We start from the raw sequence: 25,715 nt of genomic DNA, 5'->3' as shown, positions 1-25,715 counted from the left end.
ACTGACAAAACAAAATAAAAGAAAATGGCTTATTGTCTTAGAACTTTATATTTCAGCCTTGACTTTGACAGTAGGGTTAAGCCTTTGTGCGGCCCTGCTACACAGGGAGTACTTACCTTTTTATTTTGAAAATTTGGAAAGGTTTTTTCCGTTTAAGTATTCGTGGAAATGGTCCGAATATTCCAAATATTCGAAATATAAAACGACTCCACAAATTCTTAAATGCAGACGAATGTTCATAACATACGGAATGAATAAGTTACCACGCTCAATGAGTACATTTCGTTATGGCATCTGCATTGTTTACTAAATACATTTTTACGTGAATCAATTTACTAGTCGAGGTTTACGAAAGTGCACGAATTTCTTGGTGTCCTCACTTTTCATAAAATTACCTATGTTCAGACACACTAATAGATCATGGCATGGTTAATAAATTCATCATAAAATTTAAAAAAAAAAAAGGTTCTAAGAAATTGTACAGTTCAGTACTTATCGGGTATTTGTAAACAAATTGCTTCCTGTTTCTACTACTAATATTTTTCCAAAAATCGCAAAGAAACAACACAGTTAACGGATTTCTTCAACTCGCTTTGGGAGCAAAATGGTTTCTAATAATTTTTTTTAATTTCTTTTCTATTACTAAGTTAAATTCATTTTTTCATTTACATATGTTCTGACTAAATAAATTTCTAAAGAGAAAAATAAACTCCAAAAAGAAAAAAACATAGGCATTTCAAAGTGGGATTTTTCAAAATTTCCCCCTACGACCCAAAGGGTGGGGGGGGGGGGGACATCAGAATTCGTTGTAGAGGTATGGTTCCTTCGGCAAAGTTTCTTATTTTGATCCCTGGAATATGATTTTCACAGAGCAATGGGCGACTTTTTTGCCTCCCCACAAATCGACCCGGCCTAACATACATACATGTTTTATCCCGACTCCGAGCGGCATCTGCGAGGCAGATGAGCTTTCACTGAGGAGCTTTTCATGGCAGAAATACACTCGGAGTGCTTCCTAAATCATTACCAAGGGGCGACACCTCCTTGAAAAACTTTCTTCTTATGGAAAAAACTGGTGTTCTAAAATTTTGATGTTGCTTTGGTCGGGCCCTGAACTCAGGATCTTCGACGTCATAAGCGGAGCACGCTACCACCTCACCAGGGCGGCGGCCGTAGATTTCACGTTAAATTCTTTCAGATGCCTAAAAGCCCAGGCAAAGGGGCCAATTAAACTTCCTTACCCTAACGCCATAGTCATAACCATATTTTTACTTATCCATATCAAACTGGCATCAGTTATTGGTGCCTTAACCTAAAAATCGTGAAAATTTCATAAAAATGAAAAAAACGCAAAAAATTACAAACATATACCACAAAAAATAAGTATCTTAGTCAAAACGTATCCAAAATAATAAATAAAATCTACAAAAAGTTAATAAATTCTCCAACTCAAATATTTTTAGGTTATGGATATGGCGCAAAACCAAAAACCAATTGGTTGGCTATGATATGGTTATGGCTAAGTCACCATTAATTGGCCTCAACGTTGACGTATCCATATCCATATCCATATAAAACAGCTGAGAATGTTCTTTCTTTACGATTGTGGGAGAATAATGTGGCAGTTACTCACGAACGTACGTACCAAAAACGTGTCGGCTGACACGACCTATCTTATGAGTGTGCCATGTAAACGAAAACTCACCGACGTGCAACGCCCGTACGTACGGAACGTAGAAATCAAAACCATTTTGATTTTTTTCGTAAAAGCAAAATTAAAACGACGTACGTCACACAGACGTACGTTATCTCACTAGGATTAATTGATCATGTGAAACTCTTGCCTCCTTTTAATCATCTACTATACTTGCTTCAAGGGTTGCACCCCGATCTGCCTTTTGATTACCTTGTGCCCGCGACCGTATCAACTCTACGACGCAGCTTCCTATAACAAATTACGAAACGTGGTATAAATGATTTTCTTGGATTTCCCAGGAAAAGCCACGAAACGCTTGGCTTCACTTGAATTTATTTACATTTTTGAAAAATAACTTCAAACACTGTAGTCGCGACACAATTCCGCTTTTGGAGCATTGGCACTATGATCGGCAACGGTACGAATCCATGAAAAACAGAGCGGTGGCGGCGACTTGTCGGGACTGTGAATGAAGTTACCTTCATAACTTATTTTCTATTTTCAAGCTAAAATTGTAAACACTCCCAAATGTTAAATGCGTTTTACAAATGCACAAAAAGTCAATTAAAAAAATTATATAATTATAAATATTTTGTGTGAAAAACTAGTATTAAATGAGATTTATCCTAAACATTTGTAACAGCAGGTATGATTTTTTTATAGTACTCAATCCCTTTCAAATAAACATCTGCTTGCAAAAATTCATCGTGGTCATGCAGCAACACAGGCGTATGATTCATAGGGGAGAATCCAATGGCTGGAATGCCAGCTTGACGTATGTAACGGCTATCGGTGCCACCAGGGAAGACAAGTGTTTTGATTTTCAGGCCACTAGATAATCAACGAGAACAGGAATTAAAAAATAAAAGTTAAAAAACGGGTATGTCATTTAAGATGTGTGCACATGTACCCATTGTGGATAACACAAGTGTGATAACCTCTGCATAGACGTCAAAATTACAAATAGAATGGATCACCTGATTTTTATTTTATTTACATATTGAACACCCTGTCAAAACGATATCACTCTTGTTTTATCCGTAATGCATGTAGCGACAGCGATATGACACTATAATTCGCCTATTTCATGGCGGAACCATACAAGACAAGACATCATGGTGACATACTTACAAACATAAATAAAAGTTCCATGTACTTTGTTTATGTAAATTTGATGGACTAATATCAAAATCGTACTGCGCCGGAATTTGATGGTTCATGTATCAAATGAAATAAAAAAGTTTATAATCAGCTGTCCCGTGCTGCCACCTTGTATAGTTCCGCCATGGCCTATTTGATCCACACACACAAGATTGCGAATTGCGCATGTAAACAAAAGAGGAGCTGTTTTTTATGGGCAATTTTTACGTAATTTTCCTTTAGCTCTTGTTTTTTTCTCTCTTTCTTTCATTCGCTCAAGCAGCAAGTGTGACGTAGATGCGCAGAACGAAGCAATTTTGAACTCGTGAATGCGCAATCTTCTGTGTATGATTTGTGTATTTGATCAAAATTCCTCGCATTCCACTGAACAGTGATATCGATATCCAGATATCGATAAAAATTCAACATGCAAATGCAACATATGTACTATCATCCGGTGGCAAAATCCTGAGCCAGATAAATAATTTTCCATGTAAATGCAACAACAACGATTTGAGCCAGATAAATCCAGATAGAAGTCTGGTTCAATATGTGAGCCAGATAATTTGTTAATTATTTCTTTTTAGTTTGGCAACGCTGCCTTTAATAAACCTACTTTTTCATAAATAGATGTCGCTGCTTAGCCTTTCGCCGTATGAGTTAAATGAAAACCAGCGGCGGCATTTGCCCATCACATTTCACGTGTGCAAAAATTTCACGACATCTGCTTCTCAAGCCTCTCAATGATCCAGAGTATTCCCGTGAGAATTGAGCGTGAGCCGGAGCTGTAAAACTCACTGGAAGACGGCAATGGATCACCTATGGATCAATTTGTTGTTGCATTTGCATGTTAAATTTTTATCGGGATCTGGACCACTGTTCATTGGAACTTGAGGATAGTAGCTCATTGCTGCGTCGCGCAGTGCTACTGCCGCTGAGTATCAATTGCATCATAAGAATACATGCGAAGAATATGCCGCGTAGTATAGTCGCGTTAAAGCTGGACACATTGAGTTCCACTACACTGCGCAGCAAAATATTGTTTTCGTGTATTCTTATGGAGCAATTAATGCCCAGCGGCAGCAGCACTCCGCGTTGCGGGCATGAGCGGCAATGTTGAACAAATAGGCAAAAAAGTCGAGCGGCGCTTCCACTACATGTCGCGCCGCTTAGTTTGCACGCGCCTTCAATGTGTCCTTAGCTCTAACAAGCCAACCTAATAAAACCGCACTGCGTTTTTTTAGCGCACGCAAACCGGCGTTTTTTGCCCTAACCCAAATAAGCATGCGTTGCGACAATGTAAAGCATGTGTGCAAACGTCAAATCTAAATGTCACGCAGAACAAAAATTGGAAATCGAGTTAGGTTTTCACGCAGCAAATTCAATTTGAGTTGCTCTCATACAAGTTGTATGTGCATGAGACATTTTTGACAGAAAATGACTTGCGTGCGTTTATATTAGGTTGGCTTGTAAGTAAATTAGTATAATGGTTAGTTCAGATTTACAGTTCTGTAGAAGCTTGCTTGAAGGCTGTCCAAAATGGGTTGAAGTTATCAATTTTTGTTGCTTCCACTTTGGGTTGTTTTTGCTTGTATTCGATTTTGATGCCACCGCCAGCTTCTTCACACCACTGACTAAGCTGAAAAAAAAAAATGTATATAAATTTAGTAAAAATTGTCATTCATTACAAACAAACCTTTGCACTATGGAGACATGGACTACATAGGTATGTGAAGTCTTTATTGACCGGTCAGTATAACTTAACAAAACTTCCACCGCTTCGCTGAGTTTTACCCTAATATTTATAAAAAAAAATCCAAAGTAATCTAAGCCACTGCATATTATGTAGTTCCTTCTGCCGATTTCTTTCCATCTACTACTCTGTTTTTTGAAGTTTCATTCTTGCCATATTCTCATTGTTTTTTTTTCTTCCTCTCCCTTACTTAATCTCTCTGCCCCGTATCTCTCCACTTTCTTTGGGTTTAACCTTCCACTTCACACTTTTTTTCCGTGCATCACATCTTTTTCTAGCTTTCTCAATCTCTTCACATGATATATTAATTCACACTTCCCTTCTGCTCCGTCTCCACTGTATTCTTTCGTTTCGCATTCCCGTCGTCTTCTTAGTCTTGTTTTCCATCTTTCCCTTTCCCTACTTTCAGTCCCGCTTCTGGCTTCCAAGCCCGGCTCCATCACTTTCTGCTCTTCATGTTTCACTCCCCTCCCTTCGACTTTATCTGATTATGTGCCTAGTCGATTCCTCTCCCAATTCTTCATCCTTTTAATACCCCTTTATTCATCTCTGCTTTTCTCTCTATCTTCCTCTCTCTCCCTTCACATGCTATTTCCTCTCACCCTTCCTTTTCACTTGCTTCGTATACTCTTTACCTTTTCCTTACCCTTCCCCTGCTACACCGCACCCTTTTTATCCAACAACTTTCTCACTATCCCTTTCCCTAACCGTTCTTTGTTGATGTAGAGAATTGATACTTCCAAAAAAAAAAAAAAAAATCTCAATATAAAAGAAGGAATTCATGTTTTCAGCGACGTGTTTATTCACTAGCCATCTATTGGTAGTTCTAGGAAACAAGGTGGGAAACTTTGTCGGGCATATGAAGAAACTGTTTGTAGTGTGGTGACTCTCCACATGCAGGACATACATTCCGACGACCACAGTATCTTAATTCACTAATTACCAGTCGAATACTTCGCCAACAACGGGTTTGTTGTTTTTCCCCAAGTACTGCTGGCAAGTGACTTCAGGATTTCTTGCCGTTTTTGTACCTTAGAGAGGGAGAGCAGAGTTATCAATGCTCATTTTAAGAAAGCCAAAAATATCGGGAGGGGTGTTAAAAGAGGAGTGTTGGTGTCAGCATCGCGAATCCGAAATTTTTCAGTTATTTAGAAATTATTCACGAAAACCCGAAAAATTACCCCGGGTTTCACCGAAACCGGGGGTTGGATCCATAGCATTTTTGCGTTTATTACCAACGATAGAAAAAAAGGACATGTTTCCCGTCTAGAAAGTCGTTATTTGATTGTCCATGATCTGTGCCTGATATTCGAGAGAGCTGGACACTCTCAGAGAAGCTGAATCATCGTGTTTATGCAACCGCTTTATCAACTTCTGACCCGTCATGGAATCATTGAAAACAGGCTGTGATTCTTAAGATGTAACTATTTTCTTAATCTGCTAAGCAGACGCTCTATTTAGAAGACGAATATAAAGCGTTACCTACCTATCGGGAAAACCCCTCCATATCGCTCCATTTTGGAATCATTTATAAAGTTGATATTACCTACCTTACACCCTTTCTCTCTTTTCCAGAGTAACCTCATCTTGAAATTTTGTATCATAGCTTGCGTACTTAGTCGGTGATAAATCAAGTGAAGTAAGTGCAAAAAACGGAGATTATCGGAAAAAGAACGGCTTATTTGAATAGGCATTATCCACCAGCCCTCGGAATAGGACTTATATTCACTCATTCTGGTGAAGAATGGAATTTCAAGAAATATAAACTAAATGAAAGTGTGGATAGACCAAAACCCTACGGTACCCGTTGCTTAGTTTTCCTTCATTTGCATATTTCATTTAATGAATTCTACTAATGTTTGTCGAACATTCAGATGGTTTGGTGGAATGCGGCCGACTGGCCCTCTTTTGACGGATATAAATCTATCTTTACGTTCTCGATCTAACTTGTGTTTCTTCGTGATCCTGGGAAACGCAACGTAGTTGACTAATTAGAAAACTTTCTATAATCAATTTGGTTGGTGTAAAAGTTCCTCAGGTTCTAGTTAAAGGATCATTCAAGTCATATTTCGGAAATATTAAAAGTGAACAAAGAAAGGTTGAATTTTTGTCAGGTCAGGAAGCTTATACATTTACATAAGTCCAAAATCTTTCAACATACGCATAGAAATACCGCTAAGGACAATTCGCTTATACATTTACATAAGTCCAAAATCTTTCAACATACGCATAGTAATACCGCTAAGGACAATTCGCTTAAATGCTCTAGCCTTCTTGATAGCTTTTCGAACTTCCGCCATGGAGCTCTCTGTTAGCGTAATGTACTGAGAAACGCATATTTAGTTAACGATTGAGGAACTCAGCGAATCATTTCGTACCCATTAATTAACATGAATCTGTGTTCATGTTTTATGGGAACCCAAAAATGTCAATCGCTCCTGGCGAAATTTTTGCAGTAGGTTCCAAACCTTAAAGGCTATATAAGTATTGGGAAAACTGGCAGAGTCCAGCCCCCCGCTTTATACATTTTATTTTGCCGAAAATTCGAGTCTGGCTCAAATTAATAAAATCATAAATAAATGATAATATCAAAATGTTTAGAATATGGTGGGTTTGGGAGTGGAAGTCGTCTTGGACGTTGAAATTTGAGAGGGAGAGGAAGTAAGAGTAGATGGGCGAATGAGAGGGGGTGTGGAAGAGTGAGATGGACAGGGAGAAGTTGACGGAGCGGGAGCTAAAGGGAATGAAGCAAGGTCGGGATTATGAAAGAGGAATGGAAGACGGAAGGATGGGATAGAGAGTGACTACTTAAGATTCAGTCCCATCTTACAAAGAAAAAGCATCCTTTAAAACATATCTATACCACATCTCATACCTGCTGCGCAAAGGCATCGTGATTTATACTTAAAGCCAAACGGATATCGAGCACAGCTTCCAATGTAGGTGGGACCACATTACTTTGCACGCCGCCATTCAAACAGGTTAAATTAATTGTTGTAACGTCACCAATCGTCAAAGAAGTATCACTTTCTAAACGTTGAACTTCATGTTGCCTAAACTCCATAACCTTATTGAAAAACTTCAGAAACTTTTCGCCCACGGTATTCTCTAGTAATAAAGATCCATGCCCAGCAGTGCCAGTTAATATAAATTTTACGTCTAAGTATGGTAATAAGAAGAAATGAAAGGTTATATTGAAAAAAAAAAACATGTAATACAAAACTTACGCCAAATGCTTCGCTCTGCATAATATACTGGAAAGGTTTCATCTGGAGACGCAATGCCCTCATCAAGAGAAAATCCAACATTTAATTTCTTAAATTCTTTGGACTTAACAAAGACGCGCATTCCTTCGTTGCCACCGACTTCTTCATCTGAAAAGAAAAACACAAATTAGGATCGGTGAATTTTCACTAAGGAAATGCCCATTGGAGCTAAAACGTAACGCTTTTCATTGTATCAAGCGCGAGGAGTTCAATAAAGGTTTGTAATAAAACTAATGAAAAAAGAAAATGGAAAAAAATTATTAAAAAAAAATGTTTAAGTTAAACGGTTTTATTGAAAACAATACTTACATGAAGTAATAATAATACTAAAAGCTATAAAATAATTAGGTAGGTCCCAGGTACTCGTCATCTACACTCCTCATCAATCTAGGGCGTTGATCAGACAAAAGAGTTGATTGATAAAAGCGTTGGGCGCGTGGAATTTCTAAAAATGTGAGGCGTAGAATAACCTTGTTAAAGTTCAGCTGGTCTTACTTATGGCTATCAATAGGAATTAATTTTTCTGATCAACGCCCTAAATTGATGGGGAGTGTGATGACTAGTACCTAGGACCTACCCAATTAATTTCTAGCTTTTAGTATTATTATTACTTCATGTAAGTATTGTTTTCAATAAAACCGTTTAACTTAAACATTTTTTTTAATTATTTTATTTTCAATTTTTAAGTCTTTATTTAATTGCCTATTATTTCTCATTCTATTTAGTTCATTTAGTGACTCATTATTACAAGGACTCTTTCCTGCAAATACGTTACAATCTAAGTCCTCAATACATAAACCTTCCAAAGACTTTACTCGCCTCTGCGCCACGTATGATTGTCCCTCCTCCAACTCCAAAATATTTTGATGTCACTTCTACCGGACTGTATGTAATATTTGTTCCAAATATGAGCCAAATCAGACCACAAATACGATTTGTTTGAACATCTCGATTTTTGCGCCACCTAGCGGTGATTTTTTTTTCATAGGTCGCTCTCTATTCTTGTATGTATTATGTGTTCCAAATATGAACCAAATCGGACTACAAATACGATTTTTGTGAATATCTCGATCCTTGCGCCACCTAGCGCCGATTTTTTTATAGGTCGCTTTCCATTCTTGTATGTATTATCTGTTCCAAATATGAGCCAAATCGGACCACAAATACGATTTTTGTGAATATCTCAATCCTTGCGCCACCTAGCGGCGATTTTTTTCATAGATCGCTTTCTATTCTTGTACGTATTATATGTTCCAAATATGAGCCAAATCGGATCACAAATACGATTATTGTGAATATCTCGATCCTTGCCCCACCTAGCGGCGATTTTTTTTCATAGGTCGCTTTCTATTCTTGTATGTATTATGTGTTCCTAATATGAGCCAAATCAGACCACAAATACGATTTTTGTGAATATCTGCGCCACCTAGCGGCGATTTTTTTCTTATTATTGCATTGTCATCGGATTCTGAACTATATTCCAAGTTTCAAGCTTGTAGCTTGTCGGGAAGTTACTTAAATTTCAATTACAAAAAAGGTGCTGTCCAGCCTGTCAAGTCAACCTAAATAAAACCGTTTAAAAAAGACTCAAATGGGAGCTGGAATGGAAGTGAAAGATGACTAGAAGAGGGCGATAAGGTAGAAAAGGATGGGAAAGATACTGATAATTAGGGAGAGGGAGGACCACTTTTCAAATGTACATACGTAAGGCAATTTTTGGGAAAGATAACGTTTGCCGGATATGTTAGTATGTTAGACTCTTAAATGGAGTGACTCTTGAACTTTCATCGGAGCTTACAGAAACAGTGAACTTAATTGAAACAAACATGTCCAGAACAGGTCCAATAAGATCATAACCTCGCACTATCCATGCAAGTGGCTGTGGGTAATACTTAAAGCCACACAGAGAGCGGCCGCCGTGGTGTGAAGGTAGCGTTACCACACCGAAGATCCTGGGTTCACGCCCCGGGCAAAGCAACATCAAAATTGTAGAAACAAGTTTTTTAAAATTTTTCTAAGCGGGGTCGCCCCTCGGCAGTGTTTGGCAAGCACTCCGAGTGTATTTCTGCCATTAAAAGCTCTCAGTGAAAACTCATCTGCCTTGCAGATGCCGTTCGGAGTCGGCATAAAACAAGTAGGTCCCGTCCCGCCAATTTGTAGGAAAAATTAAAAGGAGCATGACGCAAATTGGAAAAGAAGCTCGGCCTTAAACCTCTTCTGAGGTTAGCGCGCCTTTCATTTATTTTTTCCACATAGAACTTACTGTAAACCGCGGTAGTAACACGAATCCTATACTGCGAATTTACAGCATGGGGAACAGCACCTTTCTAAATCTTTAAATTATCCTAAAAGGGTAGAATGGGAGGGGGTAGTAGATTTCGAACCCAACTCCTCCGCGATGAAAGGCTAGCACTTATTGGATAACCACAATAAACGGAAAAACAAACACGGCTGCTCTAAATAATGTGGGCAGAGATCATAAACCGATTACAATAAGATAAGCTGAAAACGATGTGTCCGCATGAATAAATATGTATGTGCGAGTACAAACATATGTCTACAACAATAAATGGATAATATTATGTAAATACTTACCCGGTACGAAAGTCATATGAATGGTACGTTTCAATGTCACACCATTTTTACGGAGCGCTCTAATCGCTGCCAAATATTGCATACCCACACATTTCATATCTTGTGAACCACGCGCGTATATTCGTCCTTGATCGTCCATATGAGCAGAAAATGGTGGGTAAGTCCATTTTTCAGGGAACACTGGTACCACATCCATGTGTGAATTCAAAATAATTGTTGGCAAATCGGGCCTCTGTCCAACCCATGTTATAACGACGACTGGTTTAGTTGGGCCCGCACAGTAAAAGACTTCAATAGGTAGTCCCAAATCGATTGCTTGCCGTTTCAGGAACTCAACGCAAGGTTCTGCGATGAAATAAAAAAAGGGACAATAACTAGGGCTTCCGATTATACTGTTATATATGAACAAATACGGGTGAATCAGTACGAGTGTAAGCGGATATTTATAACCTATGCAGAGAAGATGGATATGGCCTTGTTCACTAGGAGGTATAAGGTCCGGAGTTGTGCAAGGCCGAAGCTAGAAGGGGTCACCCTGCAGGAGAAAGCTTTTTAAAAATATCTATGAATTCTTATAGACAGTTGTCGTGGAAGCACAACGTGAAGGAGAGAGTGAAGAAGGCCTTGACGGAACATGCATGCTCTCTGAAAACAACCTCGACGGCTGTACCGTGTGCCATTCTACACATTTCACCTGGAGAGCTGGTGGCAGAGCACATAGCGTTAACAAGTGCAACGAGACTCAAAGCCTCGGGGCAGCTTCAGCGCAGACCATACGGCCGTAGTAGTGTAACACCATCAATTACGGAGCGAACAGACTACCCAATACGCTTCGGGCTATTAGAGCCATAATGGAAGTGGATGGCTGGCGCAAGGATGCCCAAATGGCGGACGAGGCGATAGACGTGTACACTGATGGTTCCAAAGTAGTGGAAGGAGTAGGGTCTGCGGTAAACTGCACTGATCCGGAAATAAACAGATCCTACAAGCTGCCAGACTACTGTAGCGTTTTCCAAGCGGAAATATTTGCCGAAACCAAAGCAGTAGAAACACTGGAAGATAATAGCTTGAACTACAATCGTGTTAACTTTTATATTGACAGCAAGGCAATTAGGGCAATTATCTTGCATAGTACAGCATCCAAAAGTGTGGTATAGTGTAAGCAATCTCTGGAAAGAATCGGGACAGGGAGAAGCATACATCTATATCTCGTCCCAGGGTATACAGGAATAGAGGGGAATGAAAAAGCGGATAAACTAGCTAGAAAGGGCGCATGGCTTGAAGCTTGCTCCGTATACGTCCCAGTTAGATTGGGCGAGATTAAGAGAACGCGAGAGGCGCACATGATCGACAAAGCGTGAAAGGCGTAGACCTAAGCACGGAACTCTAAAGTGTCAAGGATCGTGTGTAGATATTACATTACACTAGCATGTATGGTGGCTATTTTGACCGGACACTGTCTTATGGCGCCACATGCATTTAAATTAGGCCTTGTCAATGATAGAAGATAAATGAAGTGCGGGTTGAAGGAAGAAACGATTGAGCAAGTTTCGTGCTCGTGCTCTACTTTCAAAAGGCTAAGACTCCCGCTGTTTGGAGTGGCGCAGCTATCAGATCTAGAAGCAGCATGAAGTATAGGTCCTAGAAAGCTTCTAGTATTTGCCAAGAGGACGGAATTTTTATACTCAGTTGAGCAGAGCTCACAGAGTACATTAAGTTTGATTGGATAACGGTTGGTTGTACAGGTATAAAGGAATCGAGATAGATATAGAGTTCCATATATCAAAATCATCAGGATCGAAAAAAAATTTGATTGAGCCATGTTCGTCCGTCCGTCCGTCCGTCCGTCCGTCCGTCCGTCCGTCCGCCCGTTAACACGATAACTTGAGTAAATTTTGAGGTATCTTGTTGAAATTTGGCACGTAGGTTCCTGAGCACTCATCTCAGATTGCTATTTAAAATGAACGATATCGGACTATAACCACGCCCACTTTTTCGATATCGAAAATTTCGAAAAACCGAAAAAGTACAATAATTCATTACCAAAGACAGATAAAGCAATAAAACATAGGTGAGTTGAACTTATGACGAAGAATAGAAAATTAGTAAAATTTTGGACAATGGGCGTGGCACCGCACACTTTTAAAAGAAGATAATTTAAAATTTTTGCAAGCTGTAATTTGGCAATTGTTGAAGATATCATGATGAAATTTGGCAGGAACGTTACTACTATTACTATATCTACGCTTAATAAAAATTAGCAAAATCGGAGAAGGACCACGCCCACTTTTAAAAAAATTTCTTTTTAAAAGTAAAATTTTAACAAAAAATGTTATATCTTTACAGTATATAAGTAAATTATGTCAAAATTCAACTCTAGTAATTATATAGTGCAATAAAATACAAAAAATAAAGAAAATTTCAAAATGGGCGTGGCTCCGCCCTTTTTCATTTAGTTTGTCTAGGATACTTTTAATGCCATAAGTCGAACAAAAAATTTCCCAATCCTTTTGAAATTTGGTAGGGGCGTAGATTTTATGACGTTAACAGTTTTCTGTGAAAATGGGCAAAATCGGTTGAAGCCACGCCCAGTTTTTATACACAGTCGTCCGTCTGTCCTTCCGCATGGCCGTTAACACGATAACTTGAGCAAAAATCGACATATCTTTACTGAACTTAGTTCACGTACTTATCTGAACTCACTTTATCTTGGTGTAAAAAATGAACGAAATCTGACTATAACCACGCCCACTTTTTCGATATCAAAAATTACGATAAATGAAAAAAATGCCATAATCCTATACCAAATACGAAAAAAGGGATGAAACATGGTAATTGGATTGGTTTATTGACGCGAAATATAACTTTAGAAAAAACTTTGTAAAATGGTTGTGACGCCTACCATATTAAGTAGAAGAAAATGAAAAAGTTCTACGGGGCGAAATAAAACACCCTTGAAATCTTGGCAGGTATTACATATATAAATAAATTAGCGGTATCCAACAGATGATGTTCTGGGTCACCCTGGTCCACATTTTGGTCGATATCTGGAAAACGACTTCACATATACAACTACCACCACTCCCTTTTAAAACTCTCATTAATACCTTTAATTTGATACCAATATCGTACAAACACATTCTAGAGTCACCCCTGGTCCACCTTTATGGCGATATCTCGAAAAGGCGACCACCTATAGAACGAAGGCCCACTCCCTTTTAAAAATACTCATTAACACCTTTCATTTGATACCCATATCGTACAAACAAAGTCTAGAGTCACCCCTGGTCCACCTTTATGGCGATATTTCGAAACGGCGTCCACCTATAGAACTAAGGCCCACTCCCTTTTAAAATACTCATTAACACCTTTCGTTTGATACCCATATTGTACAAACGTATTCTAGAGTCACCCCTGCTCCACCTTTATGGCGATATCTCGAAAAGGCGACCACCTATACAACTACCACCACTCCCTTTTAAAACCCTCATTAATACCGTTAATTTGATACTCATATCGTACAAACAAATTCTAGGGTCACCCCTGGTCCACCTTTATGGCGATATCTCGAAACGGGGTCCACCTATGGAACTAAGGATCACTCCCTTTTAAAAATACTCATTAACACCTTTCATTTGATACCCATATCGTACAAACAAAGTCTAGAGTCACCCCTGGTCCACCTTTATGGCGATATCTCGAAAAGGCGACCACCTATACAACTACCACCACTCCCTTTTAAAACTCTCATTAATACCTTTAATTTGATGCCCATATCGTACAAACACATTCTAGAGTCACCCCTGGTCCACCTTTATGGCGATATTTCGAAACGGCATCCACCAATAGAACTAAGGTCCACTCCCTTTTAAAATACTCATTAACACCTTTCATTTGATACCCATATTGTACAAACGCATTCTAGAGTCACCCCTGGTCCACCTTTATGGCGATATCTCGAAAAGGCCACCACCTATACAACTACCACCACTCCCTTTTAAAACCCTCATTAATACCGTTAATTTGATACTCATATCGTACAAACAAATTCTAGGGTCACCCCTGGTCCACCTTTATGGCGATATCTCGAAAAGGCGACCACCTATATAACTACCACCACTCCCTTTTAAAACCCTCATTAATACCGTTAATTTGATACTCATATCGTACAACAAAGTCTAGAGTCACCCCTGGTCCACCTTTATGGCGATATCTCGAAACGGGGTCCACCTATGGAACTAAGGATCACTCCCTTTTAAAATACTCATTAACACCTTTCTTTTGATACCCATATTGTACAAACAAATTCTAGGGTCACCCCAGGTCCACCTTTATGGAGATATCTCGAAACGGCGTCCACCTATGGAACTAAGGATTACTCCCTTTTAAAATACTCATTAACACCTTTCATTTGATACCCATATCGTACAAACAAATTCTAGAGTCAAACCTGATCCACCTTTATGGCGATAACCCTAAATGGCGTCCACCTATAGAACTATGGCCCACTCCCTCATAAAATACTCTTTAATGCCTTTCATTTGATACACATGTCATACAACCACATCCAGGGTTTCCCTCGGTTCATTTTCCTACATGGTTATTTTCCCTTATGTTGTCACCATAGCTCTCAACTGAGTATGTAATGTTCGGTTATACCCGAACTTAACCTTCTTACTTGTTTTTAACATAGGTCCATTTTTCGGTTAGTGGGTTTTAAGTTTTGTTGTAGAGCAAACTTCCGGGTACACTATGCACTTCTTCAGTCTATGTGAGGTCCTCAGGCTGACCAGTTCAAGCTAATCGTACCTAACCATCTCTTAATGCGATGGTTCTGCGAGAGAACGCGAGAGGTGCACATGATCGACAAAGCACAAAGAGTATCATGTGTAGATCTTACATTGCACTGACATGTATGGTGGGTATTTTGACTGGACACTGTCTTACGGCGTCACATGCTTTTAAATTAGGCCTTGTCAATAATAGAAGTTAAATGAACTGCGGGTTGAAGGAAGAAACGATTGAGCAAGGTTCGTACTCGTGCTCTACGCTCACAAGGCTAAGACTCCAGGTGTTAGGAGTGGCGCAGCTATCATATCTAGATGCAGCAAGTAACATAGCTCCTAGAAAGCTTCTAGTATTTGCCAAGAGGACGGAGTTATTTTTTAACATAGGTTAATTTTTGGGTTAGTGGGTTTAAAGTTTTGTTGTAGAGCAAACTTCTGGGTACACTATGCACTCTTTCAGTCTATGTGAGGTCCTCAGACTGACCAGTTCAACCTAACCTTACCTAACCATCTCTTAATGCGATGGTTCTGCACTAGCTAAGAACTATTGCGATTCGCTGCAGAGCAGGGTTTTTGTCCAATTTTCCTAGTTTCATGAAAGGATCCAGCAGAGAATAGGTTGATTGTATGATCATTCAGCCAGAGGTCGCCACTAAATATATGACTTTTCAGTACTCTTACATTTAGGGAAATGAGCTACTTCAGGATATAAATTATCCAGACCACAGCCCACAACGGCATTCCTATTAACAGCTATATAGTAAATTACCTTGGCCAGGAAACCCGGATTCGGGCTTCAGTAGCATGGGAAAGCATTGACATGACACCCTCTCCTGTATAGTAGCGAGAAACCTCAATTGAGGGGATGTGTGGAATAACGGTATAACTCAAGAATCAACCCTTTGAGAAAAGTGAAAAAAAACTTAACAATGCAGGTAAAAATAAATTTATAATAATCCTACTTGGTTGGATTTTAGATAGTATGATTCTTTGATAAGAAAAAGTAACAAATTTTATATATACATAATTTTATTAGAAAATGGATGATTTTTTTTTTTTAGTTATACCGTTATTCCATAGATCGAATATCAAATATTTTGATTGAGATACTTTATTAAACAAAATAGTAGATACATTAATAACCATTGTTAAATACATTATATTCTATTATTCAGATGTGCTTATAACTATTTGTTATCTCCTTTTGTTATTTTTAGCAATCTTTTTTTTACTACTTTTATCATTTTTAAATCTTTTCTATTTTAGATGTACTAAGACATTTTTTTTTAATTCAGGAGAATCTTTAGTTGTTCCATGTGCAAATTTTAAGCCGAATTTCAAAAGCAACGAACATTGATAATGATTTTTTGCCTGGGCCTTCGAACAGTGAGGAGACAATAAAAACATCAAACAAAAATGTATGTTTACATGAATCCGAAATCGTAAAGTTTTCGTGGTGACACTGATGAAGGTTCATCTTCAAAAAGTCTTCCAACAATACCACCAACTCTGTATCAAAGCCGGATTATTTAAGCGACTTCGATATCTGTACCGTGAATAATGAGTTTTTGTGATCTGAAGAAGTCAACGAAATAATTCGTCAAGGACGTCAAAAGTGTCCTGTTATTTTTCCACGTGATTGTCATGAGGCATTTCCTACCTCGTTGTTAAACAGAATCTTGCCAAATGGAGAGAAAGTGGAGCGTGACTGGTTGGTGTGGAGTGCCAGTAGTAATACTTTGTATTGTCTACCATGTCGTCTGTTAAGCACCAATACTTTAAATCGACATAAAAGTTCTTGTCCTAGCGGATATTCGAAATTGCAGGTGTGGAAGAAGCTATACGATAAACTGCCATCACACGAAAATACTCAAGATCACATTAAATGTTATATTCAATGGCGATCTTTACTAAATCTAATTCAAAAGGAGGCTACAATTGATGCACTTATCAATCACCAGCTAATCACTGAAACTAAAAAGTGGAAATAAATTTTATATAGAATTTTGGACACTATTTAATTTTTGGGTGAAAGAGGCATAGCTTTCAAAGGCGAAAGTGTATATCTTAGTGAACGAAACGATGGATCTAAGATCTCATAAGCCAATATGATCCGAGACTTAGAGATCATTTGGAGAAAGTTAGGATTTCACAACAACAGCACAAACGTTTACAAGTTCACTATCTTTCCCCAGATATTCAGAACGAGTTTATAGAAATTTTTGCAAAGCAAGTGAGGGAAACTATATTAGATTAAGGCAAGAAAGCCAAGTATTTTGCTATTATCGTTGATGCTATGCCTGATGCTAGTCACGTTGACTACGTTCATTTTGCGCTAACTCCCTTTCAATTCGAAAGCAACAAATTTTACAATTCAAGAACGGTTTTTGGCTTTCGTGAATTGTAACCAAAAAACTGTTCAGAAAATCGCTGATCTAATCTGCCATACTCTAGGTAAACACGAAATCCCATTAAAAGATTGTCGTACACAAGGGTACGATAACGGCGCCAATATGAAAGGAGCTTACAACGGAACACTACGTCACATTCTCGACAAAAACTCGAATGCTGATTACTCGCCTTGTGCAACCCACAGTCTCAATTTATGTGGTGTTGATGCTGCAGAATGTTGTACGACTGCAATTACTCTCTTCGGAGTTGTACAAAAATGTTTTACTATTTTCAGCAGCACTCCACAACGATGGGAATCCTCAAAAAAAATGTACCGAGCTCTCTTCATAGTCTTTCAGACAAAAGCCAAATTTGACTGCGCAAGCATACGGCGATCTTACCGGCATTCTGAAGTATATCAACAAGTTCGAATATATCTTGCTGTCCTCAATTTGGTTGAAAATACTGACTACCATTAATGAAAGAAACGAGGTCCTCCAAGCTAGAGACGCCACCATAGATGTTGAGGTCCGACATCTAGGTGTCTTATTAACTGATTTGAAGTTGATCAGGAACCAATGGGAAACAATTTTAAACGAATGCAAAACAGTTGCTATTCAATTGAACATCTCGCCGAAGTTTCCGGACATTCTAAAGAGAAAACCCAAAAGACGTTCTGAAGATAATTTAAATGAGATGATTACGGATGATTCAGAGTCTGATTTTAAAAACAATACATTCCTGGTGATCGTTGATGCGGTAATCATTGGCATTACTCAACGATTTGCAGCTATGAGAAATTTGAGCGAGACGTTTTCCTTTTTGTGGCAATTTGAAGATATGGATGAAACTACGGTTCGGGCGAGCGCAGCAAAATTTGTCGAAAAATGCAAGTCGGACATTTCTCAAAGCTTAGAATGCGAAATATTTCACTTGAAACACATTTACGAAACAAATTTTGATAGAGGTCTGTCACTATTGGAATTGCTAAACATATGTTCAAAATCTGTATACAATTTTCCCCAATATTTGTGTTGATTTACGTATATTTTGCACTATACCTGTAGCTAGTGCAGAACGTTCCTTCAGCGTCCTTTCAAGGATCAAAAGCTTTCATAGATCGTGTTCATTTCAAGAGCGAGTTTCAGGACTTGCCACGCTTTGTGTTGAATCCGTTTTGGCAAGACAGTTAAATTTTGATATTATTATAAAAATTTTGCAGCGAAAGAAGCAAGTAAAGCCACTCTTTGATATCCGAACTTTCTATATTGAATAATTAAAATTTATAATCATCATTAAATTTATCAGAAATGTATTAAAATGTTACCAAATAACTATAAAAGATTATTTGAAACAATATGAGGCTGTTAAAAGATAATTTTATTTCTACATTACAATAAAATAGTATAAATAGTAAATATTCTGTGTTAATTTTATTGTCAGCTCTTAGTCCAAAAATCATTTAGTTGATGTGGCAAACATTTTTTTTTGATGTAATGCATCAATAATGATTCATGAACGAGACGTCATTAATTCAAGTTAATTAAACGTATTAGTGGATTTTTTATAGGGGGCCCGGATTTTCTCTCTACGGCCCGGGATATGGGTATGGTCACGGCGTTAGGGCTAAGGAAGTTTAATAAGCCCTTTAATTGCATTCTGGTTCTGTGTTAAAAAGGGTGAACGGCCTGAATTGACAGAACAAATCACAGACGTTTTATCGCTTACATAAAAATAATAATAATATAAAGATATACTCACCATAATCAATGTCTGGATGCACGCTTGGTATACGAAGATATTCCCGAAAGAATTCAATTTCTTGATTATCTTTCCATGCACTCATTTTAATTTATTCTATGCGCAGAAATTATAGCCCAAGCATGGAAAATATAAAAAAATGAGTTTAAATTAATTTTCGAGGAAGAAATAAATACAAGGAATGTAAGTTATTGGCGTAAATATGAATATTGACAAGTCCTTCCAAGCTATTGAAGTTTCAAAATGGCACACCACATCAGTCAAAAAAATGTTGAAACCTGCGACGTTATATTGAATTCCTCTTGAATCATATGTATATGTCTTGGAATCATGGAGGCTATCAGCATCGGACAATGTGCCTCTTGGGATATTCGAATGGTTCGTCTAAAGCATCTGTTAAGGTAATTGGCCCAAATTAAGTATTTATGAGTATATTTCTGCCGTGGTTTGAACCTGGAACTTCGGTATGATAGCTCACAGCCGAAAATAAAAAATCGGCAATGCTTTATCCGATACTTGGCACATTTACCATATGCACGTATCTGTGTGCATGATTGCCACTTTGTTGTTTGGTTACCAAAATTTGTATTTTTTTTTACTTTGGTAATTTGGAATTTTTTGCTTGAAATAATTTTTTTGTTATTTATCATCATTGGCGGCCGCCGCACAGTGGTCTGGATTTGGCTTTCAGTGGACTTAGTGAAATGAAAAAAATCTTTACTTAATAACACAAAAACTTTGATGCGGATCGATTTCAAATCTCATTACATGACGTTTTTATATATGAATATTTTTTCATAAAGTCTTAAACAAAAAAGTTATAGCTAATAAAAAATTGTATATATGGGAAAAATCACATTTTTACGGTTAACTAATTTTCCTCACATTCAGAACTTGATTAATTTATTTATATAGTTAGGGTTATATGCTATGCAATGTACTCGGTTTCATGGTTCGAAAAGGTTCGCGTTTTTTTGTTTTTTTTTTTTATTTTACTTTAGTATTGCGAATCGCTTTTTAATTTTGGGTAGAATTTAAAAACAAAAATAGTTTTTGTTTTTTTTTTTGGTTTTTGTTTTTTTTTTTTAATGTTAGTATTGCGAATCACTTTTTAATTCTGGGTAATATTTAAAAACAACAAGTAAGGGAGGCTAAGTTCGGGTTTAACCGAACATTATATACTCAGCGTGAGCTTCAATTGTACATTTCATTTCAGATAAATTACTTTTCTATATAACACGTGGCACCGCCCGTTAAAAAAAATGTCTCCCCATTTTCTCTTACAATAAAACTTGAAAGGTGAAATATCATTGATTCAAAACTATTTTATTCTAAGTTATAGCATATTATTCTATTCTACGACCCTTTTAAACTTGTTTTATATAAAAGTGGGCGTGGTCTTTAACCGATCCCGTCCATTTTTACTAGAAATATTTTCTGCTATAAGGAAAATATGTGTACCCAATTTTGTTACGATATGCTAGTTTTAATATTATAATTATTAATAATAATATTATTTGTAAAATTGATTTTATCACAAGTGGGCGGTGCCATGCCCATTTTAAAAATTTTTTACAAATTTTTATCAAGAGTCTCAATATCAGTCCACATGCCAAATTTCAACATTCTAGGTGTATTATTTACTAAATTATCAGGTTTTTTGTGTTTTCCAAAATTTTATATATATGAAAAGTGGGCGTGGTTATCATCCGATTTCGCTCATTTTCAAAACCAATCTATTCTTGGTCCAGATAAGCTAGCGTGGATAATTTGGTGAAGATATCTCAATATTTACTCAAGTTATCGTGCTAACGGACGGACGGACGGACGGACATGGCTCAATCAAATTTTTTTTCGATACTGATAATTTTGATATATGGAAGTCTATATCTATCTCGAATCCTTTATACCTGTACAACCAACCGTTATCCAATCAAAGTTAATATACTCTGTGTGCAAAGCACGCTAAATATAAAAATATTTGATAATTCATATTATACATTTAATTTTTTTATATTGAGTGGTGTGGTGGTAGCGCGCTCTGCCTACCATACCGAAGATCGAGGGTTCAACTCCCGGTCAAAGCAACATTAAAAATTTAGAAATTTGGATATTTGAGCTTGGCATGGAATCGAATGCACACGGGTCTTCGAAATAATTCTATGAACCAAGTGCTTAAAAAGTAAAAGTCGCCGAAGATCCTCAGTTCAAGTCCGAAGAAAAGCTACATCAAATACCTTTTGCCCCTCGGCAGTGATTTGAAAACACTCTAGGTGTATTTCTGCCATGAAAAGCTTCTCAGTGAAATTTCATCTGCCTTGCATATGTCGTTCCGAGTCGGCACAAAACACGTAAGTCCCTTCCCGCAAATTTGTGAGAAAAATTAAAAGGAACAGCGCACAATTTGAAAAAGAAACTCGACCTTAAGCTTTTCCGAGTTAAATCGCGCCAAGTTTTTTTTTTTAATTTTTGTTTAAATTAAAAAGTAGCAGTGCGCAAATTGGAAGAGAGCTCGGCCTAAGCCTCCTCGGAGGTATATCGCGCATTGCATTTACTTCAGTTTTCTTAAATTTATTTTATTAACTCCGTTTGAACATTTAGTTATTTGTTTTGGATGTTTTAGACATTTTTTTGTATGCGTGCGACAACCACGCGCTATGCACACCTCAACCTCATTCGTACCGATCTTCTTATCTACATACATACATATTCAAGTGTATCATACGCATGGAATAAAATCGAATCCAAAGCTATACAAACAACAGGCAGGTTCTTTTAAAATATATCTAAATCATTCGCCATAAATTTCATGGATAAATTTTATATCTGGATAAGAATTCATCATAAGCTGATCTTCGTTTACTTTTATCAGCAAAACTTAAAATCCATTAAAAATATGTTCTTTGGAATCGATTACTTTGGCGTGGGAAATACGTATTTGTATTGCCAATTAAATAATTTTAAATCACATACTAAACCACACACTTTACCTAATACTCACAAACTGAGCACAATTTGAATACTAAAGAGTAAACTCAAATCAACAGTGTATTTAAGTATTTTAAAAACATTTCGATATGGTGGCCACGGTTGCCACTTTTGGTACATTTGGACCAAAAATGGTCCCTTCCAACCCTATTTGGTCCGCTGGTCCGTTTTTTTTTTTTTCAATTTTGGTCCTTTTTAGGCAGTAGCGACGATTTTGGTACTTCTCTTCCTTTTTCACTGATCAGAACTTCACAACTCTGCCCACAACATTTTGCACACTTTCATTACACATATAATTTTCAATTTACTTATGTATATGGAAATCTTTCCACAAAAATTGCTCAGCCAATAAAATGTAGCAGACCAATGATATTTAATAGGAGATATTTTAGAAAAGTGATGGATCTAACAGCAAACACATTACACGGACGCCTCTAAGAAATTTGGCAAGGCTTTCCACTGGTGGAGCCATTATGATGGCCGTCGAGTTAAGATTTGAATTGAAAACTAAGTAAAATAATGAAACTAATTGGTTTTATGTTTGGTAACACTTTCAAAATTTGTTACAAAGAAATCCTATGTAAAAATTGCAGCAGCATTGTGGTGTCCCAGGAGTTTTGTGGTGTTAGGGCACGCCGAATACTTGAAAACTAAGTAGCATGGCATAAGAAATATTTTAACTGTAAGTAAGGCCGGAATACTTCCTGAAAGCGGCAACTTTATAAATTAATAACGAATCGCGATTGAACAAATTTACTTTTATATTCAGATTTTGAAGCAAATGTAAAAAAGATTTGATTTCGAAAGAAGTGTTTTGTGTTTTATTCTCGTAGGTACAGAACCCCATAAACTTCAATAACAACGCTGTTAACTCATTTTTAGTACCTACTTAAATGTAATCAGGTTCAGTTATTGCACAGTTGAAACTTTTAAGACGTTTGATTTTTAATCTGAAGCCTGGGGCTAGATTCAGTAAATATGAGTTTTTCAAAAATCACACTTACTAAATCTAGGCTTTGGTATGAAATTTCAACATTCAGCATAAGCAGTTAAAGCATCATTTATGTTTTACTGAGTTTGCTCATAATTCGGCTACACCAAACGCAAATTTTTGGGCCTTTTCTTACTAAAACCTAACTGCGTTATACATTTTATTTCTTTCCAATCAACAACATAATGCTAGAACTAAGAGCTTTGTCAGCAAAACTACATTCAAAACGTATAGTTATGAAGGCAGCCTTATCCTAGAAATTTGAAAATATAATACCTAAAAGTAGCGTTTTTGTTAGTGCAGTTTGAATTAAGTCTTCTATTCGCTAAGTTTATTAAAATTTTTTACAGGAAACCATGGAAACATCTTGAAATTTTTTTATTTAACAACGACTACGACACTTTTGTCAATTGCCTGTATCACAATCAAATAAAACAAAAATTTGGTCCTTTTTTCTCAGATTTGGTCCTTTTTTCGATGAATTTTGGTCCCAAATGAAAACATGGTGTGGCACCCGTGATGGTGGCATTTGTTTTATGAATGACTTTTGTTAGCGTAGGTACATAGATATGTGTATGAATTGCATGTATGGGTGTATGCATATACATGGACAGCTCCCAACAGAGGAGTACCCCGTGAGGTCACAATACCCTCTTACTTGCTTACGTAATTTGCGTTCAACCGTTTAAATGAGGCGCACCAGTCGCTTCCTCGGTGGCCTTGCTGGCGCCAATCAGGCACACTAAGTGAATATAAGTCCTTTTCCACCTGGTCCTTCCAGCGGAATGGGGCCGACTTCTTTGTCTGCTTACATAATCGGGTTCCGATAAAAATACTTTTTTGGCCGGAGCATCAGCTTTCACTCGAATAACACGACCGAGCCAGCGTAGCCTTCGTATTTAAAGGCGCTGAAGTATGTTGGTGTCAGCATAAAGCGCGAACAGCTCATCATTAAATATTTTCAGGTATTCGCCGACGCGTAAATCTTTCGTAACAAATACCCTTATTTCAGTCCAATGTTTTAAAAATAGTTCAGTACAAATTTTATAAACAAAACAAAAAAAAACAGTTTCGTTTTAAGCAAAACTAAATAATTTGGGTTCAACACATTCACACATGTGTTACATGAAAGTTGAGCCGATTCAAAATACTTCATTTTAAAAAATGTCACTAAACGTACTAGAGCATCTAAAGTCTGATCTGAAAGGCCAGATGTTGTTGTTGTTTATGCAGCTATAAAGACACTCGCCGAAGGTTTTGGGGAGTGTTATCGATGTTGGTGGTCGTTTTCCGTACGAGTATATACATAAATCCGATACGTTTAGGTAATAAGCACCATTAAGGTATCAGCTCGACCATCACTGGAACGATTTAATATGACCACATTGAATCTTTTGCCCATCCCGCTTCCACCCCCTAGTTTAATGAAGAACTTGGAGTCACCAGAGCCTCTGATGCCAAAGAAACAGGCTTCGCCACCGGTAGGTGAGGTTGACAATTGGGTTGGAGAAGCTATAATATGCTCTGTTAACCTCTTGAAAGGGTTCTGCTACACAATTCCTTGAATCATTTGGGTATTGCAGTCGCCTCTTGCAACAGGCATACCTGCCCCCTGACCCGCTGGGTGCTGAAAATATAGATCTTAACAGGCAGTTGAGAAATATCTTTCACACTCCAAACTAGTAGGGGAATTTATTGAGCGCATAATATACCCCTTTTAAATGCAAATGTAAACCACGAGATCCACCGGATACAAAAATGTCTGTTTCCTTTGAAATCAGATAATTGAAATTTGTAACGTCTGAAAGGGCTGTACTTTACCAGGAAAGGAGGGCTTCCTGTGATTTCAATTGGAACTTGCAAAAATAAAATAAAAACAGGGATATATATAAAGTTTTTTTTTAACAAACATAATAATCCCGGTATTTTGGGATGGAAAAATCTAGGGAATCCGTGGATTCCGCGAACTCGATGCCTTTAGCAGGAGGGATACGATAAGTGACTTATAGAGCATGCTCTTCCTTTGCCGAGAGAGGACTTTACTTTTCAATTGCCTAGGCCCACATGTCCTGAGTCTTTGCTTGATAGAAGCAGGTGGTTCGTTTTGCTCTCATTCACCATCAAACCCATCTTTTCCGCTTCTTTTTCCAGTTTTTAGTAAGCAGAACTTACGGCTTATGTGTTCAGATCATTGTTGCACATTCCCATAGAATATTGTTCCAGAGCGGTTAAGTTCTGCCGCTAGTATAGTTTTTTCCAGCACCAAACCAAACAAGTCGCACGATGAGTGATCACCCTGTCTGAGAACTCGTTTAGTTTCTAAGCATCTTTGGACATCAGTTACCAG

General features: G+C 37.6%; 1 protein-coding gene across 2 annotated transcripts; it reads right to left on the bottom strand.

Annotated features, from left to right (window-relative positions):
* Window positions 1-1,970: 1,970 nt before the first annotated feature.
* Window positions 1,971-22,410, bottom strand: LOC137251096 (aminoacylase-1-like). Of its 2 annotated transcripts, none has more exons than XM_067785083.1 (7): window positions 22,391-22,410; window positions 19,390-19,485; window positions 10,451-10,795; window positions 7,817-7,963; window positions 7,465-7,748; window positions 4,342-4,475; window positions 1,971-2,527 (listed from the first exon to the last, which is right to left on the bottom strand). In XM_067785083.1, the coding sequence occupies exons 2-7, from the start codon at window positions 19,472-19,474 to the stop codon at window positions 2,323-2,325; spliced, it is 1,200 nt and encodes a 399-aa protein (XP_067641184.1). In that variant the 5' UTR covers window positions 19,475-19,485; window positions 22,391-22,410; the 3' UTR covers window positions 1,971-2,322. The 2 variants fall into 2 exon arrangements, with proteins under 2 accessions (XP_067641184.1, XP_067641183.1); XM_067785082.1 differs by having other exon boundaries at window positions 22,380-22,404.
* Window positions 22,411-25,715: the final 3,305 nt, after the last annotated feature.

The sequence above is a fragment of the Eurosta solidaginis genome, chromosome 4, assembly GCF_040869045.1.
Source record: "Eurosta solidaginis isolate ZX-2024a chromosome 4, ASM4086904v1, whole genome shotgun sequence".
NCBI lineage: Eukaryota > Metazoa > Arthropoda > Insecta > Diptera > Tephritidae > Eurosta > Eurosta solidaginis.
Note: the sequence above shows the minus strand (reverse complement) of the source record. Positions and strands in the feature narration are given on the sequence as shown.

What these genes read in the sequence shown, in the direction of transcription:
- LOC137251096 (XM_067785083.1), bottom strand. Translation starts at nt 19,474, where the DNA reads ATGAGTGCATGGAAAGATAATCAAGAAATTGAATTCTTTCGGGAATAT. An exon ending in GCATCCAGACATTGATTATG is followed by an intron (nt 10,796 to 19,389) that starts GTGAGTATATCT and finishes ATTTCATCGCAG; the next exon opens with AACCTTGCGTTGAGTTCCTG. An exon ending in ACGATGCCTTTGCGCAGCAG is followed by an intron (nt 4,476 to 7,464) that starts GTATGAGATGTG and finishes TTTTTTTTTCAG; the next exon opens with CTTAGTCAGTGGTGTGAAGA.